At 35.3% G+C, this 19,729-nt stretch overlaps 2 protein-coding genes across 2 annotated transcripts; one reads left to right on the top strand and one right to left on the bottom strand.

Moving 5' to 3' along the window:
• Positions 1 to 8,389: 8,389 nt before the first annotated feature.
• On the bottom strand, positions 8,390 to 9,482 carry LOC113755862 (probable magnesium transporter NIPA6). The gene is made up of 3 exons (XM_027299726.1): positions 9,339 to 9,482; positions 9,146 to 9,263; positions 8,390 to 8,924 (listed from the first exon to the last, which is right to left on the bottom strand). The coding sequence occupies exons 1-3, from the start codon at positions 9,480 to 9,482 to the stop codon at positions 8,794 to 8,796; spliced, it is 393 nt and encodes a 130-aa protein (XP_027155527.1). The 3' UTR covers positions 8,390 to 8,793.
• A 74-nt stretch (positions 9,483 to 9,556) lies between these two features.
• LOC113755863 (transcription factor UNE10-like) lies at positions 9,557 to 12,638 on the top strand. Its single transcript, XM_027299728.1, has 5 exons — positions 9,557 to 10,243; positions 10,451 to 10,552; positions 10,668 to 10,733; positions 11,754 to 12,113; positions 12,226 to 12,638. Exons 1-5 carry the CDS (start codon positions 9,557 to 9,559, stop codon positions 12,310 to 12,312), a joined length of 1,302 nt encoding a protein of 433 aa, XP_027155529.1. The 3' UTR covers positions 12,313 to 12,638.
• The last annotated feature ends 7,091 nt before the right edge of the window (positions 12,639 to 19,729 follow it).

The following is a 19,729-nucleotide window of genomic DNA, read 5'->3' as shown; positions in this document are numbered from 1 at the left end:
ATCATCAAATTGGGATTTCATAGAGCCCACTCCAACTATTTAAATCCAAACAACAACAATAACAATGAAGCTACAAGCTTCCTAGCAAAGATTAACCCACTAAAGCCAAGGTTAGATGGTTGGATGATTACTACCTCTTAGATGATGAAAAATCAGAAATTTTGGTCACCAAAAGCTCCAAGAAACTCGGCTAGAAGACCTCCTCCTCCAAGCCAAGGTGAATCTGTGAGGATCCGAAAATTTTCTTATTTTCGTCATATATTACTGGTTTATTTAAATAGTTATTCACACATTTTCTTCGAATTATTTAATTCGACTACTTAAAATCCATTTATATGGAAAAACGCCTCTCTTATGTTTTTAAAGCGTTTTGTTAGAAAAATTATTTTTCGAAAACTCGTTTAGTTCGGAACACGAATACACGTTTTTCGAGACTACATTTGAATTGAGAGTGTATTAATTTTGGAGAAGTAAGAATGATTAATAGTAGATTAAGAAAAGTTAATTTGAGAATTGAGGAATTAACACTCGACTCATGTGAGGACTCACAAAATTTACTTATTTAAATTTTCTATTTCTAGTTTATTTAATTATTTACTTGGCCATTTACTCCGAATATTATTTTCTAAGCTGTTTAGACCTAATTACATGGGTCTATAACTCAATTACATTTTTAAAGTGACTCGTTTCAAAATTTAATTTTTGGAAGCTTGTTTAGTGAAAATAGTGAAAAAAGTGTTTGAAAATTTTAACCGATTGAGAGTACAATAAGTTTGAAAAATTAGAGACTTACACAATGGTCCTAAAATAGGTAATTTTATGTTTAAGTGCTCAAGTGATAGTTAGTAGTATTATCGTTATAAGAAATTCTTGAAAATTCCACTTTATCGCGCACAAATCGGAAGTACGCGTTTTACGCGCGCGATTAATTGAGGGACTTAAGACCATTATTTTTAGACCATTAAGAGTGAATAATAATAGTATGAATACAAGTGCATTAGAGGTTTAATACACTAGTGAAATAAACTCGAGAGGAATCGAGCACAAAAAGCGCGCGTACGCGCACTATTTACGGTTGACTTTTGTGCACCTAAACTCTTAGTCTTTAAGCTTCCTTAGCAAGCTAAAAATCAGACCAAACACTCCTCTCTTTCTCACAAAGGCAGACGGCTACAAGGAGGAACAAAAACCATCCAAAGTTGTTCAACATTCTACTCCAAATTCTTGCACCAAATCATTACCAAATCCTCTCAAATTTTAACTCTACTTAGCTTAACATTTGGAGAGTCCATTTAGCTACAAAAAAGAGGAGCTTTCCACGGTTTTTCTGAGCTGAGAAAAGGGCCAAAATTCTGCTAGGTTCATCAACCAAAGTAGGTAATGATCCACTCTCAAATTCTTGTCCTATGGAAGTTAATTTACACTTATGAGCTTGAATATTCATGTGGGTGGCTTGTATTATTGGAAAATTTGGAAGGTAGGCTCTATGAACTCCCACCCTTGTCTTGATGGCTGATGTGATGATTGATGATGGATTTAATGTTGGTTTAGTGCTCAAAATGATAAATTAATGGTATATTATTAGTATAAACTTCAAGGAGTACATGGGGTAAAAAGTTCCGATTCTGCCCCTGCTTTGAACGTACCTATTTCTGTGGAATTTTGGGGTTGTAATGACTTATATATGATGTTTATATGTTGAATAGATGGTGTATAAAATTTCATTGAAAAATATTGAGGTTTGGTTGGTCAAATGAATCGATTTCTCAAAGCTGGTAAATCTGGAACTGTTCCCGTAATGCTCTGATCAGCTTTCGTGTTTCGGCCATAACTTTATGTACCGATGTCAAAATCGAGTGCCGTCAGTGTCATTTGAAACTAGACATTTCCACCTTTCCGACGGTATAAAATGCACGTTCTGGTTCCATGTATGTGAGCTGAACCAACCATTTAAAGTCGGCTATTCTGTTTCTCTGTTTTCCTGGAACGAAATGCTGAGGCTGCAACTTGTGGCTCGAATTCGAGCTAGTTGTGTGCCGAATTTCAAAATGATTTCTTCTGTGAAATTTTAGCTCTATGAATGTATTTTCCAAAACCATAAACCATGCCCAATTCTGAGTTAATTTGAGTGATTTATGATCAAAATACGGAACCTGCCCTGCTCTTGAAAACCCTAACTTTTGGACAGATTTGATGCAAGGCTTGGTGTAGACTTGCTAACTGAATATTTTGGTGCTAAACACTTATGAAATGTGCCATGAATGTTCCTTAGGCTTTGCCTACACTAATGAGCCATGTTTGAGGAATTTTTCCTTGACCAAATGTTTGGAATGGAAAACAAAAGGCTCAAGGCAGTTTTGTCTTAGGATTTTCGAAACTTTGGTTGTTTGAGTGACTACCTTCCCGAAGGTATTTTTCCATGAAATTTGATAGAGGGATACTCTTTATATAGGAGTATTATACTGCCAAATTTTGTACCAATCCAAGTCCATTTCGATACATAACTAAAGTCCCAAAGTTGGAAGCTCAAATCTGGAAATTTGTTCACCAGTTTTGAATTTTTCCCTAACTTTGAGCTACCGTATCTCAGTGCTCGAAACTCCGATTCTTGATCCACTTTTTCTGTTAAAAACTTTACTTGTAACTCTAATTGAGTTTCAAATTTGAGAGACTAGTTCAAATTCTGTGAATTTTTCCAAATTTCCAAATTTGGCAAAAAATCAATCTCAAAACTGTCTTGCAAGCTTAAAATAGTAACTTTGAGCCAATTTTGAATGCCTTCCATTTGGAATCATGGAATAGTGTATTCTGAAAACTTTTAGTATATTGGAAGTAGTTTCCAACGGTACCAAATTTTCTAATTTTGGACGTGTAGAGAGTGAGATACGATTTTTCAAAGTAAGTGTAACAAATCTGAAAATTTCTAACTTCAAGGAAATGGAGTTTTGCAAACTCTCTCTTTTTCCTTTGATATCACTGGATCGTTTTACACTCGATTTCGATGATGAAAATCAGATTTTTCTTGTGTTTTAAAACCTCACTTTTGAGTTTCGATTTACGAGTAATTAAGGCTCATTCTCGTGAAATTTTCTTAGATTGTACAAGGGTACAATCTTCCTTATTAATTGGGATGTATAAGTGATAGTTTATTATTAAATGCTCAGGCGCTCAAGAGGACCTTCCAGAGGATCTCACGGGAGACGCCTAAACCATCATTTGAACTTGCTACTTGAATCACTGTGAGTGTCAAGTGCATGAGTTTGTTGCTAAATGGTTAATTGGTTCTTATCCATTATGTGAATTTGAAAATTTGAGATGAGTGTGTACTTTATCGCACTTGCTCTCTTTCGAATGAAATTATATTTGAATTTTGCTATGTGAATTCATATTCGACTTGCACATAGTAATGTGGATGTGATTCGTATCTGTGATTCATATATGTGATCCGTATTTGTGATTCCTATTTGGAATCGTCGATTTGAGCGTTGCTCATCGACTTATATCCGTAATCGTATTTTCATTCGTATTTGCATTCATATTCGTATTCGTATTCGGGGGACGCCCAAACTCATTGGCTAACTTTGCGAATCGAGCCAGCATGGGCTTGATCGACAAGCTTAGCAAACCATGAGATATTCATAGAGCATGATCTATTGGAGAGATCTTATTCGGCATTACTCGTACAGTATTGCCATGATATACTCGAGTATTATGAAAAAAAAATAAAAATTGATGAGCGGGCCCGATAAGAGGGTGTAACGGTGACGGGATTCGAAGAAAAGTGATGTATCTACGGATTCGATATTTATGTGGTTGACGGAGTGTTAACGTGAGATGTGATTAAAACTTTGACTCGACTACGTGGAATTTAGCTTCTGAGAGCTACATTATCCTTGAATTGTTTCTGTTTATTTTTCCTATTCGAAATGTGAATTATTCGAACTTTATAGCTTTACTTACTATGTAATTTGCTGTTACTTGGATTATGTGTTTGCATGTGTGTTTCTTGGCCTCACTGAGTATTGGCTCATCCCATTAGTTTGTTTTCCTTAACAGGAATGGAGAAAGTGAACTTCGGAGGAACCCCTTTTGATGTATTTTGGTATTAGGGTTTCAAATGTTTTGGCTGGACTTGTGATTGTTGTATAGTTTGGGGAACTGATGTATCTTTTGGGAACTTGATGTAGGGATTGGTTAACTGATGTATTTTGAACTCGTGGTGTGAGCCTTGGATGGTTGATTATGGAAGCGACTTTTCATTATTTGGCTCGTATTAATTGTTATGTATCGATAAGCTTGAAACGATTTGTCTTGAGTCCTGGCGAGAGTTGGGCAGGCATCCCGCGGATACCCTTGGGTTCGCCCTTGGGAGAAGTGGGGGCGTCACAGAATCTCCAAGTAGTTAGAAGTTGGATGGTGTTTTTGGGGCAAGATTGGAGCAAGAATGGTGCAAGGTGAAGTTGGGTTTTCTCCTTCTTCTTCCTTGTGTGTTTCGGCCAAGCTAAGAGTGAGGAGAGAGAGAGAAATCTGGTGAATGAAGCTTCTCTTGGAAGCTCAAAGACTTGGGGCCAAAGTTTTGTCCAAAAGTCAACTACAAATAGTGTCGCGCGCGCGCGTTTCGTGTCCGTTTCTCTCGAATTTGCTTCACTTGTGCACAAAACCTCTAATATATTTCCTTTAACCTTATAATTATTCACTCTTAGTAGTTTAGAATAAATTTCTTAAATCTCCATTTAACCATTCCGGCTCGATATACGCGAATTTCCGATTTACACACGTTAAAGCGAAACCTAAATGAAATTCTTGTAACGATAATAGAAGTAACTAATATTAGGGTAATTAACCATAAAAATAGTTATCTTAGAAATAAAAACATGAGTTCTCACACAAGTCTAGTATTAATTCATCAAATCCCCAATTAGTTTGTATTGGCACGACTTTCGAAAATCTTTTGACACGCGCACGGTATAAACTTAATTTTTACTCACTCATATCTAATCTCTCAATTAACTTTTCTTAGTCTACTATTGATCATTCTTAATTCTCCAAAATTATTGCACTCTCGAATCGAATTTTGCCTCGAAAAGCATGTACTCGTTATTCCTCACTAAACGAGTCTTCGAAAAATAAATTTTTCTGACGAAACGTTTTAAAAACATAAGGGAGACGTTGTTCCATACAAATGGACTTAAAATTGTTGAAATAAATTATTCGGAGAAAACAGGTGAATAAATAACTAAATAAGCCAGTAAAATACGATAAAAATAAGAGAATTTTCGGGTTCTCACACTAATAGAATGGCTGAACCAGAGGTTCACCCTTCAAACCATGCATCGGAATATTATCCACTGCTACAGTCTTTTTGTCGAACAGCCGAGCCAAAGGATTGCATTCAATTGTCATTTTTCAACTTTTAGCTCCTTTTCTCTTTTTTTTTTTCTTTTCTAGAGATGTTCTTTTAAATGTATTATATCATTTAACTTAATTAAACATTAATCAATTCTTCATTTATTTTGTTAATCATCAAAACTAGATTATTAAGGACCATGAGGTCTTCAATCTCTTCATTTTTTATGATGAAAAATCAAATGATGGTATATGATAGAAAATAAGCAACTACACACATAGAGTAAGCAGCTTCCCCTTAAGAACAAGCATCAAGAAAATTTTTCTTTCTGGCATGACTAAGATATAAGTAAAAGCATAAAGCACATTTTCCAAACACGAGGCTAACTTCTTGTCGACAAAGATTGGTAGCATTTAGCACAAGCCTCCTATATCCCATCTGTCCTTCCCAAAGAAGGCTAAACTAAAGTGGATAAGATCTAGTAATGCTTCCCCTTAGTAAAAGCCTATGATTTAAAAGAAAATTCTAAATGCTAGATTTTTGAAAGACCTTTTTGCACAATTTGGGCATAGGCCTACACACTCCAACAAGCCACATTTCATCAAATAACAAATTATCCTGATAAGTGCAATCATATGCAATCCACAAGGACATAAAATCATAATAAAACCAAGATTCCCACAATAAAGACCGTCAATAAGGTAATTGATCTTCAAGCCCATTCACACTTTTCATTTCATTAGTATCTTTATGCGCATGGCTTGAGGGTCTAATATCCAAGAATCACTAGGATCTTCTTATTGTCTTCTTCACCTGCATCAAATGCAAGATATAGCTTTTGGTACTTATAACCTTTCAGGTCCTTGAGTATTAGTCGATTTCTTAATCACGGAAATGGTTTTGAAACCATTTTGTACACCTCTTTTAACATGGTAATTATAAGAAAAATGATCATTTTGACAACAATAATTGCAAGTGACAATAGGAGTACTAGAGGATGTGGCTCTAATAAATAATTTCTATATCCATTATTATTTATTGGCACATGTCCAATACTACTTTTATCATTTACTATTGTTTGGTTATCCAACAACTTTTCTGAATTATCCTTTTCTTTTGTGAATTTCTCAAAACATGCACTAAGTCATCAATTATTTTTCTCATAAAAAGTTGTTCCTCTTTCATTTTATCATAAACTCTTATCTTGTCTTCTAACTTTTTGTTTAGCTTCTCAATTTTGTTTGTCTTGGAATCCATACTGAGTTTGCTTTTTATAAAATCATCATTTTCAAATATCAATTTCTTATTCTCTTTGACCAACATAGAGTTTTCATCTATCAACTTTGTCACTTTCAATTTCAAGTTTTTATTTCTAGTATGAGCCTTTTTTAATTCATCATAAACTCGAGAAGAAAAAAAAGGTTCTTCGCCATAATCATCATCTACTGCATCATATGAATCGTAAAAGAGTTCAACTTATTATTACCAATAGCCATAAATGCCATTTGTCTCATATCATCCTCTCCTTCTATTTCACCATTTCAAAAGCTCTGCCTTTGATTCACGTGTCCAATCCTCGATAGGATGGCCGAACCAAAATTCCACGTCCAAACCATGCATCCGAAAATTGTCCAGTGCTACTATCTTCTTATTGGACGGCCAAAGCAAAGGATGGCATCTGAACCCCTGTGTGTGATGTGTGTGACAGTCATTATTCGACTTTCGACTCGTTTTTTTCTCTTCCAATGATGCACTCATATTCTTTTGAATGTATTCTATTATTTAACTCAATTAAATCATTAATCAATTCATCATTGTTCTATTAATTATTAAAGCTAAAGGATTAAGGACCATGAGGCCTTTACAAAATTATTTTCAAATTTGACATGTTTATCTATTAAGCCAAATTCAAACAACATTTTATTGTACCAAATTCGAGTCATGTTTCAGTACTTCGAATTTTTTCACCTACAAATTTGAGATGTAGTATTAAATGAGTTTAAGTTTGAGCCAATTTTCAAACTCTAGCCAAAAACAAAATGCCATTCGTATTTGACTTGATTATTGGGAAAGTTATTTGATAACGTCATATAGATCCACACATGATTCGAGTATCAAGTAATTTAGTTCATGTTTCAACCCTTAATTCAAGTCAATCTCGTATAAATAGATTGCAATAGTGATTAAAATTCTTTTGGTCTTTGTTTCCTTTTATTTAATTTCTTTATTGGATATGTTATGCTAGTCATACATAAATTGAAATTTTAATTTTGGGGAAAAAATAACTCTGGAGAAAAATTTTGGGGAGGCAAAGTAATAGAATATGCGTAAAAAAAAATACTAATAGCTAATGGTGCTGTACAAAATTATGGGGGCTCCGTCGTTGGTTGTATATGTTTGATTTGCAATTCGTGTAATATCCACGAAGCCCCTGCTAAAGTGGACAATGCTGAAATCAATGCGAATCACAATATCTGTACATCTACATCATTAGAGATCAGCAAACTAGCATGTTAATCATTTGCGGAGTAACAACAAATAGCCATTTGCTTCACATCTTAGTGCAACAAACACGAAGGTTACTCAAAATTTTTGCCCATTATTTTGGTTTTGAGTTTCTGCGCTTTCATATATGCATCGTTTGGTAGTTGGCTTTTCCCTATTATGAATATCATCCTTTCTTTTGTGCATAGAGTTTAATTATCAATTACTGTTCCACCGTTCAAGATTTCAGTATCACAAGTGCCAGTAATAAGTAGTTTCTCACATATAAAGTATTTAGTTAATTTCAATCTATGGGAGGGGGAAAAAGGACACTAAAATTTGAAACTCTAAATTCAACATTTAAATACCTGGCAATTTTGCAAATGTTTAACTGGAATACATGATATCAATAATTGACCACAGCTAGCATCAAAGTTACTATCATAATTAGAGAGACAACACTAATTATTTCCAATAACCTTTTTATCTCACATGCATCACATCATAAAAAGTGTTATAATAATTATTCCAAATAATATTTAAATAATACTCTATCCAAACACAATCAGACTTTATCAAGGAAAAATGGATTTCTCTATTCGTTTTTTGCGAAAAAGGATCTCACCTCATACAAAGCCCATGGCTGTGTCCCCTAAATTGTGAGAAAAAAAAATTTAATAAACCTAGAATAAGAAGTGACACAAAAACAAGAGACATTAGCCTTCACCATTTCTTCAGCTTCCTAGTGACTATCAAACCCAAAATGGATTACCTCTACCAGGTGTTATCTGTAAACCGTCAACAAGAGCAATTATGCCTCAAGCAGGAAATTTGAGTGCTATTTGGTCAAGGGATAAGTAAGGAATGCTAATACTATCACCAATGCTAGCTTGGAGTACCTTCAACACGTTTGTTAACAAATCCAACGAGCCCTGATTGTAACTTTTCCAGATTCCTTCCCCTTATTTAAAGTGGTCTTGTCGTATAATTGCAACAAATTCAGGATGCATCTCATCATTATCTTTGTGCTTCCATATTTCCCCGTTAGCATGGACCAGCCATGATATTTGAGGAGAAAGTGATGAATATGCATCTGCAAGAAAATGATCACCAGAGCAATAAAATGCATACAATGCAACCTGAATATGAGATATACAACTTCAGCAGTTAATTTGGACGTCAGTCTCAATTGATGATATTCATGCTTCTTTATCGGATCATGTAAGAAAGTAAAAAAAAAAGTAAAAAAGTAAACAACATGATTGGTTACTTATCATATTGTGACAAAGAATTTTTTGTTTATTATCCATTTACCTGAAACAGGCGGAGCCTCTGGATCTCTTGTGCTGTGCAAAATTACTGTACCCGAAAGAACGGTGACAAATCCACAAAGCACAGAAACAATGCTGCTAGCACTCTGACCAGCCCAGTCCTAGAATAGCAGATAAACTCACTAGAGATTTTACAAAGAGAACAAGGTTCCATAGCTAAAGATGAACACACATACCTTGAACATGATAGCACTTGCAAAAATTGTGAGCGATGTAAACATGGCATAATAGATGGGAGAAACAACTGCTGTGTTAAATGTGTCCAAAGCCTGCAAAGCAACATTTAGCTGTTGTATAACTATTCCAATTCCAGTTTCCATACAAGACAAAAAGATACAATTCCAATCATCGTTTAGTGGTTTATGATTGCGAGGTTTGCAGTTTAACTATTTGAATGGCGGATTACGTGTGGAAAATGGGCCAAACTGCAATCATGGGTTTGGCCTCACGCTTGCCAAATGGTAAGAGCTTAGCTGCCTCGCCTCCCGCTAAGTACAATAGCTGGGAGAAGCAGCCACCAGTTGGTGGAACTCTGGAGTCTATAGTCAACCCGGCAGCCATCATCGCCACCCACCGAAAATCGGCTGCCCAGAGTGGCTGCCGCGATTGCGGAGACGAGCTCGTGCCGTGGTTTGAAGACCACCGCCGTGCAGCAAGAGCTCCGGCAGCAGCTTCGCTCGCCTTGACTATGGATGCTTTGGTTCCATGCAACAACAGCACTAGAAATGATCATCGAGAACCCTCCACCCACGTGCCTAAAATCAGCGCCTGCCCGGTGGGCTGCTCCTCCACTTGTGTGGGGTCCTGCAGCGCTGCCGCTGGGAATGCCCGGTTGCGAAGGATGAGTGCGGCGGCGGCGGCTGCTCCCATGGAGTGGGGTAGCAAGGCAGACCAGAGTGCAAGTGGGAGTGCCACGTGTGGGAGGGATAGCCGCCAGGTGACGCTTGACACGTGCGACAGGGAGTTTGGTACGGCGGCTTACACCTCCACCTCTTTCGGGTCGCCGGAAAACACCAGTTCCGGCAAACAATGCACCAAGACGGTGGACGACCAGGACTCTCCTTGTCAGAGCCGATATGAGGCAAGTAATAGTACTAGCAATCTTGGAGTGAGTTTGAGGTGCTTATGTTTCTCTTGACTATCAATGCTTTGCATGCATTTTCTTGTGGATTGGTACAAGTGCTTGCATGTCCTAACGTGTGAATAATCCCAAGTTTGAATATACACATAGAAATGGAATTTTTAGTTTTGCTTTGTTGTATTTATTGTGCTTTATTTGTGATTGTAGAGGGAGGCAGGGAATGAGGAGCAAAAGAAAAAGGGTAACGGGAAATCTTCTGTCTCAACCAAAAGGAGCAGGGCAGCAGCTGTACATAACCAGTCTGAACGTGTGAGCTCTCCAAATTTTGTATCTTCTTTTTTCAGCCAAATCTTGAAAGGGTAATGATAATTCTGAAATGGGATACGAGATTAATCTTAACGTATCTTACAAATTGATGTCTTAGAAAAGAAGAGACAAGATTAATCAAAGAATGAAGACATTGCAGAAGTTGGTCCCAAATTCAAGTAAGGTACGAATGATGTTCGAGCATTCTTCTACTATATGACACTTCATTGATCCTCTTTGATTTTATGGCAGGAGATGTCTGATGAGGTACAAGACATCGTGTTTCTATTTCTTGCATGGTAGTGGTACTCTTTTTTTTTTTTTTTTTCTGGGAACATTTCAGCCGGGCATTTTTGGAAATTGATTGGAGTATTATACTGTACCGAATGCACTGAAAATTTAGTCATCCATATAATAAGAGTACTCTAGCCACGTTTATTTTGAAAAACAACGCAAAATGTTATAAATTAATTTTAGCTCCATTATTGAGAAGCAAAAGAGTAAGTATTATCCTATCAAAGGAGTAAAAAGGGGTTTTGGACCCAGAGAAGCAAAGGCAAGATTCAGCCAAGAAAATGCTGCTGCTGCTGATAATGTGTTACAGACGATTAACAGTAGTGCAAGGACGTGGTCCACTACTCTGGTACATTTCATATGGTGGTGTGAATTTCTGGCACAGGATAATAATCCTAATCCACACACACATCTACTCTTGAGACAATCCGACAGAGAGTTGTCGGTTGTGAAGACAATGATATGTTTACCACAAAATTGATAAAATCTCCACAGGGTAGGACCGTATCTATGGGAAACAGCAACTACTCTCTGTGCTTTTGTGAAATCAATGATTGCTGTATACCCCTTCTTTATTCATTCACTAAATTTGGTAATGCATTCCACATAAGGGCTTTTTCACCATCTTACCCGCCAAGTCCTACATGGAAGAATTTATTCATCCATCGCTGGCACTGTCAATGATACGGGAAGCTTCAATAGGGTATACAGCAGCGTGTTAGAGCATTTGGATGCATGGTATTAAATAATTTCAATTTGATTTTGAATTTTAAGTTTTGCTAATGCGATAGACATTCACATCTACTGATGTATTATACATTCATCGCAAGTGATTTCAACTGGCAAGGTTTGATATCGCAACTAGACTCTGATATCCTTTTTATGCATTGTTGGTTGATGGGTATTTCAGACGGATAAAGCATCAATGCTGGATGAAGTCATAGAATACCTGAAACAATTGCAAGCTCAAGTGAATATAATGAGCAGAATGAACATGTCACCGATGATGTTGCCACTGGCATTGCAACAGCAACTTCAAATGTCTATGATGGCTTCCATGGGCATGGGAGTGAACATGGGTATGGGAATGGGTGTCATGGACTTGAACTCAATCGGTCGCTCCAACATTGCCGGACTACCTCCATTGCTTCACCCCACCGCTTACATGCCGGCAACCTCGGCCTGGGATGGCCTGGCGGATCGTCTAGCCGCTTCAACTTCTCAGGCAATGCCAGATCCTCTGGCTGCATTCCTAGCATGCCAATCTCAGGTAAAGCCTTGATAGTTTGTCTTTTCTCACATATAAGGAACTTGAATCTTGGTGCACATATGTAATATACATAATCAGGATTGACAATTTTACTGTAAATCTCTTAATGCAGCCTATGACTATGGATGCTTATTCTAGGATGGCAGCATTGTACCAGCAATTTCAACAGCCTCCAGGCCCTGCTTCGAAAAATAAATGATATAGCTTTTTCTCAAACTCCTGGATGATACCCTATTCAACAAGTGTGATATATATATCCAAATCGACGAAATTAATTTGTATTGAGAACAGTGTCTTTGTTAGTTAATGCATGCGAGAGCTAGCGCACAATTAATTTTCCTTCCCATTGAGAAATTAAGCTGCACGAAAAGAAGAAGTACTTGCAGATTTTTGCTGAATCCGTTAGTCCAACAACCTTGAGAGAATTAACTTTGTTGAGAAATCATTACCCCTCCCACTAAGAACACGAGGCAAAAGAGCCTTCCAACCTTTTTCCGATGTGCTATATATACTCTTGTTTTACCAGTTTCGGAGTTCAATTTTCTCTTATTTTTTTCCCCAGTTTTCTCTTCATCTGCGTCCCTGACAACAATTTGCCCAGGCCTCTGCCTCTCGCTGCATGCAATAGAAATGACTATTGAATCAAGCTTCACGATACAGTTGCTTGCAAGTTGCAAAAAATGGATGGATTTTTGTATATATATTTGGTAAAGTGTCATGTTCAATGTTTCCAAGTTGAGCTCTGCTTCAGCTATTCGAGGGATTACTTCATCATTGCTTACTTGGGAATGAAAAGCTACTACTTTCAAAAGTAGATCAATCAAGTAGCCTAAGTTGGGAGTCTGTATACCCATTAAGCCCTATCACAGCCTCCTTAGGCTCCTCATTCCCCTCCTAGATTAGGATAGAATAGGTTATACAAATGTATCGTTGCCAAAAAAAAAAAAAAATAGCCTGAGTTGGAGTCAAAATGTGAAAGCACGTAATTGACTGGAGAATTGGAGATGCAATCATGCAGCAATAAAGAATTTCAGTAGACATAATGATGACGTAGTAAAGAATGAAGAAAGCCTGCAAATTTTGTTTCCGACAAAATGTAGCAGCTGGGATCACTAAACAAGTCTGACAAAGTCGCCAAATAAATAAACTTGTTGTAGAAAACCTGGTTTCAAGCTTTACTAATAAATAGCTCGACACTTCGTTCCACCTTATGCATTTTAATTGTGTAGCTGAATTTCTTTTTCAATTGAAACGGTGTTCTTGACAACTACCTAGAGGTAATCAGAATTTTGCATTTATATTTATACGAATTAATAAAGCTGCAAGGTGAAGATTACGAAAAAAATTAGATAAACTAAACCAAGCAAGAAGTTGTAACTTTTGCTGAGATTTACAATGTATAACCCGTCGTAAAAAAAAAAGGCGATTGATTAATGTGATTGACAAATATTGCGTAACTATCCTTTTTTCTTAAATCTTATCAATGGGTTTTCAACTAAAGTAAAAGAATGTGATTAATAAATGACGCGTAATTATCCATTTTCTTCAAATCTTGTCAATGGGTTTTCAAATATAGTAACAAAATCCATCCCCATCATCTAGCTAGCTACTAGGTAAACCTTTACCAAGGCTGTCCTATAGAAGACAAACCTGCATAACATGATGTGTTTGCTAAAAAGATTGTGAACTGAAGTAAAGCTTCACCAATCGCCACACGATGGCTACAGGATATGAACGTGGATACGTGTTTTCATAAGGTCAATGACTTTGGAGTCGCAAAGTGTGATTCCCTCCCGTTTGGGTACCAATCTTTCAATGTTGATAGAGCCGATATTGTCACCTAAACGGCTACAATGGGTTAACATGTCTTTCAATTTGATATGACAAATGTTGAAAAGTCGACATCTAGGAAGAGTCACTCATTAAAGCATCACACAGATAAAAACCAGGCAAACTACTTATCTTTTGGACCTGTGTTTGGATCGGAGATTATTTAAGATAATTTTTTGAAAAAAAATATATTTTAATACTTTTTTGATGTAATATATATGAGATAAAAATATGATTGAAAATGTGTCGATGATATAAACAAAATTAATGTGCGTAAATAAAGTATAAATAATGCGCAATCCAAACAAAAATGGCCATATAATTGCAAACATATTGATGGGTAATTCTGCCCTGATTAGTACCTAGAGAACCATGTAGTATAAGATGGAGAAGATGAAAAGATAAATTTATTGGGGAAGTAGAGTAATGTTAGAGTGGAGATAGAGAGAGAGTGGGGGACTATCAAAACAGTGGCAAGGTTAGTTAGGCCTGGTTTGGGTTGCGGTGTTTTTCATAAAAAAATATTTTTAAATACTAAAAGCACTTTTGAGGTGTCTAGTGAATATTATCTCATAAAAATAGGAATAAATCTTTTGGTGTTAAAAACACTTTAGCAAAAACAAAAATTTGGTACTTTTAAAATAACTTTTGTATTTTAAAAAATAAAACATTAAATTTAAGCATTTCATCCTATATTACGAACTAAATAAAGAGATATATACATTTAAAATTTTTAAACTTACATATTATCCAATACAATAAGTACTTATCATACTATCTATCCAAACAATATATTTATAAGCATTTGAACACTTAATAAATGCTTTTATTAAAAGCTCTAATACGTGAAGTATCTTTCAATAAATTATCACAATCCCAAATAGGCCCTTAGAATGCCCTAAGGAACTATCCTTTTTGTAAATTTCATTAACGAGCCTTAGGGTAATTCTTTTTTATTTGGTAAGTAAGTTTTATTTATATATATGTATATAGGATTATTCTTTTATATTTTGTCAATGTAAAAATATTTTTATACTAGCAGGTTTAGACAATTTAAGATCTATATTTTATACATGTGACATATCTAAACCTATTAATGTAAAAGAATTTATACGCTAACAATGCGTAATACATTAAGCTTCTCCTATACATTAAGCTAACAATGTGTGTATATATTAAGCTTCTCCTATATCTTTATAGGAGAAGCTTAATATATACACACATTAAAATTTGGGGCACCAAATAAGCACATTAAAAAAATAGAGTGAATCAAGTATTAAAAATTTAAAAGTGTCATTCACTTCCAGAATTGCAACTACTTTTTTGTAAAGAATTTATCTGTTTTATCAAAAAGTATAAAATTAGACCTACTACTTGGACCATCCCATCATCACATTAGCAAAAGGAAGGATACTGGCCCCAGGGCATATGGCGCAGCGGTTGAGGGGTCGGCCTTGTGTTGTTGGTTTTCCCACCGATCAGAGTTCGATTTGTGCCCGCTGCGTTGCACATCCTGACTTGCCCGGAAAAACTGTATGGGGCTGTCGGCATCCCTCCGATTTGGTGTGCCGGCTCAGGTCCTAAGAGTTCGAGTCAGGGCATGTTCCGGGTTATAAAAAAAAAAAAAAATGAAGGATACTGCAGAGATGTCACTAACTAGGGCTAGAATTAGGATGTAAAGTAGATGTGGCAAAAAGTTTCTCGTCTTGCTAAAATGAGTCAACGATGGAAGACAATTATGCAATCTTATCTAACTGTAGAAAACTGAGAGAAAAATAAAAAAAGGAAATAGGCTTTTACACCTTTGGAACTTTGACTCATATCATCGTTGCCATTTGCTTTATAGCTGTGTTTCTGTATTAATCCCTTCACTGATTCTCTCTTTCCTTCTGGGATAGGAAATTCAAGAGAATAACTCAATTTTTTTTTTTTTAGAAAATAACTTTCCCTTCATTGTATTTTTCGAAATTTTTCCAGAGTTACCATTTTGGTTATGTGTATAAAAGAACGGAGTAATTTCCCTTTCCGAAAGGACTCGTTGAAAACACAAGGTACTGCCATATGATTTTGATGTTTCCCCAACCTTCCAAGTTCATCGCTTTCAGTGCAATAGTAATAGACGCGGAAGCTATAACACAAATGATTGGAGAATCAAGGGGACGCTTGTTCATTCGGATAACCACATACTGCTCCTCTTGTGAACAGCTCTGCGCAAATCCTTCCTGTCCCAGTTCACTGCTATTAATCGTCGTGTTGGAGTTTGGACCCTGTTATTATTATCACATTTCTCTTCCAATATTTATTGCCCTCCTTGCCAGCGTTTGCTTGCGGGACCATCTGCTTTGCCTTAATTGTAGAATCGATAATCACAACTTTTTTCTTTTTCCATGATTATAAAGCGTCAGCTGAGGAATGCCATGATTCGTATCCATCTAAGATACTTTGTGCCTTAGTACGCAGTCTGCTACTCTCTGTGTGTGTGTGTGTGTGTGATGCTATTTCTTGTTTGGGAAATGTTAGTGGTACTGCTTCTTTATCTGTTTATAGACTTTTTTGTTAATTTATAGTATGATATGATGAAAATGTCCCGTTATTTATTCGAATTATAACTCCATAAATAGAGACACTTGTAAATTTAATGAAAACTAGATGCATTTCTTTTTTTTTTTGTAATCTACATGGTCAAAAGAATTGTCATTTTCCAATTGGGGTTTTTTCTTTAACAGTTTGGCTAACGGAAGTCCATTTGAGCATTCGTTACGAGGGATTTCAAGCTGGGATTCGTAACATGGTTAAAAGAATTGTCATTTTCCAATTGGGATTTTTTCTTTAACGGTTTGGCTAACGGGAACCCATTTGAGCATTCGTTAACGTTAGGGTTTTAACAAAAAAGACATGAAAAGTGTAGTTGCGTGTACTTACATAGCAAGTTCAGTAACAAACATTAACAGAATCCCTTTTAAAGAGTAAAAAAGAATACATGCATGATCTAGAATAATTTTCCAGCATTATGCATACTAGACCTGGCATAATGCGGCATATCCCATTGTTGAATTACTCCCCCTTGCCTAGGGCTATGGTAATGACTTGGTTGAACTAAGAAATTTCAAAGTTGGTATTCCATTAAGAACCTAAAGATATTTTGGTGCCATTAAATCCTGGATTGCATTTGTATCTGGATTCGCCACACCATAGATTTCTCATTTCTGGCTGCTATACAGTAGTTATTTCTGGCGACATCTTTTTGCCGGATTGATGAATAGAATTGGCCTATTTGACTGTATTCGTCCTATGTATGAATATTTTATCAACTGTCTTGTTCTGGTTGGTGAGCATTTAGGACTCAAAATATCTAAAACTCTCCATTAGTAGCAAATATGGGAACTATCCCCATCTTGCAAACAGTGTAAAATGGTGTAAAAATACATTTCACTGAATTTCCTCAAATCTTTTTCCTCCTAAATAACAAGTCTTTTTTGGTTAAGGAGTTGTTTACTTGTTTTGTCATATTCAGCTTCTTGGTGTCCTCCTACATAATGCTTTTGGTTATTAGAATTATTCACCTCTGACTCATAAATCACCATATAGACATGCAGCAAACAGGGTAGGAGCTAGGAAGGCACCAAGAAGTGATTGAATTAATCATTCGCACTTAAAGAACCCAGAAAATTTTGCTGATTCCTTCTGGAAATGAAGGCATTACTTTTTACAATGCAACTTATAGACCAAAAGTCGAGCCTGTAGTCCAGTATGAGGAGGCCTTTAACTGCAGTTGTCGGACATGAATTTGGGATGGATCGAGTTCAGTCTTTCAGTTTCCATACAATGATAAAATGGGCTCCCACAACTTGCTTATCAGTAGCTAGCCAAAAATATTCTTTAAGGACAATCAAAATGTTTTATGAGGATCAGAGCCCAAGAGTATAGTGTCCTTTTTTGTATGAGTGCTAATAAGAGATTAATGTTGTCATTCAAGTCTCAACTTAGGTCCTACCTGATAAACAGATTCAGGATTTAAATTTAATGAATTCAAATTTTAACATGTTTTAAATTTAATGGATTCAAATCTTAACATGTTCACATGCATTTGATAATAAAAAATTGAACATTTAAATTAATTGATGTTGAATTTTCTAAGTAAAACTTACTCCCAAAAATAAGTTTATCACTTAATGTGATATATACTCAAATGTATTAGGTTTAGTACTTAATAATTTAATAATTTCAGATTTCAGATTTCAATTTTCAAAATTTTATTTTATCAAACGCACTCTTAACCAATAAGGATATTAGTCGGGTGATCGTGACATCTTTGATTTAACTCTTAAGTTTTCTCCTTTATAAGGTTTGGAGTCTCTTTTAAAAAAACAAAAAAGATTAATGTTGTCTCATCTCCTCTAGAGTTTCTTATCTAAAAGGTAAAAGCTTACCACCAGAAAAGTTGTAAATTTTTATTTTTTTCCCTTGTATGTTACAAAAAAAAAAAAGTTGCACTATCATAATTAGAGGGAGTTCTACGGTACCTTTTGAGTGCCATGCCATTACATATTAATTTACTATTAGATGTAACAAAAAGAGATATCAACCCTTAAATGGTTTTAAGAGTTTAAATTATTGAATGATGTGACAAGAGTTTATTGGATTACAATCATGGGTATGACACCCAAAAGAGATGGTAGAGTTTTGCCATAATTAGAGTGTCAAATATAGATGAGGATTAATTTATTATGCACAGAGATTGTTTTTACACTAACAGTTTTGAATGTATGCCACATACTAGGGAGGGACAGCCCGCGCGACGCGCGGGAATTTGGTGCTAGTGATTCAAGATAATTAATAATTATTGTTTAATATTTTGTAGTATAAGAACTGAAGTATGATGATTTTATCATGTGATTTTAATAGAAAAATCATAAAGTTACATAGTGAGTCAATAAAAATAATGTGCAATGAGACATCCTTATCGTTATACTATATAAGAATCCGTTGTGATCAAAGATTATGTTTGAATTTCAACTACAAAGATAAGGATAGTTTGAAAATGTAAAAATGTTTGAAGTGCAATTGAAAAGTATCCAAAGGTCTCTTCTAAAACTTATCCAAGATGATAAAACATTTTAAAGTATCAATTGGACCCTTCATCTCTCGAATCTATATATGTTCGTGAAAGATCCCTCAAGCAATGCTTCTGATTTCTCCCTCAACTTAAGCTCAACCTGAATTATCAAGTCAAGTTTATCCATCAATCACTTTGCATCCAATCTAATCTAAAATAATTTTATTTTTGACTAACTATTTATATAATTTGGTGGGCATAATACGACTTAATCACATGTTTCTTACAAAGATATGTAATAATGCCCAAAAATGATAGATAAATAAGAAACTTAAGTGGTCTTTTTCAAAATTTTGTAGAAACTATTCAAATTTGGTGTTTTTTGCTAGGGGCATTTCTTTATAATCTCATAAATAAGTTCAAATCTGCATAATTGTTAAGATTTGAATTGAAACTATCTTGATTATAAAAAATTGGTGCAAATAATATTTTCTAAATTTGAAATTGTAGAAAATGGTAACTAAAATCAGAAGAAATTCTTCATATGAATTCGAATTGCAAACTATAGGTAGAAACTGCTTAATGATATTTTCCAATGTTTACTTGTATAAGTATTCAATATAACATCTCTACTTAATTGACTTGTTTGAACTATGGATAATAGTTGCTTCAATCAAATCAAGAAACATTATTTATCATTGTACAACATGCAATTATGAGTAAATGAATT

The sequence above is a fragment of the Coffea eugenioides genome, unplaced genomic scaffold (assembly GCF_003713205.1).
Source record: "Coffea eugenioides isolate CCC68of unplaced genomic scaffold, Ceug_1.0 ScVebR1_178;HRSCAF=713, whole genome shotgun sequence".
Classification (NCBI taxonomy): domain Eukaryota; kingdom Viridiplantae; phylum Streptophyta; class Magnoliopsida; order Gentianales; family Rubiaceae; genus Coffea; species Coffea eugenioides.
Note: the sequence above shows the minus strand (reverse complement) of the source record. Positions and strands in the feature narration are given on the sequence as shown.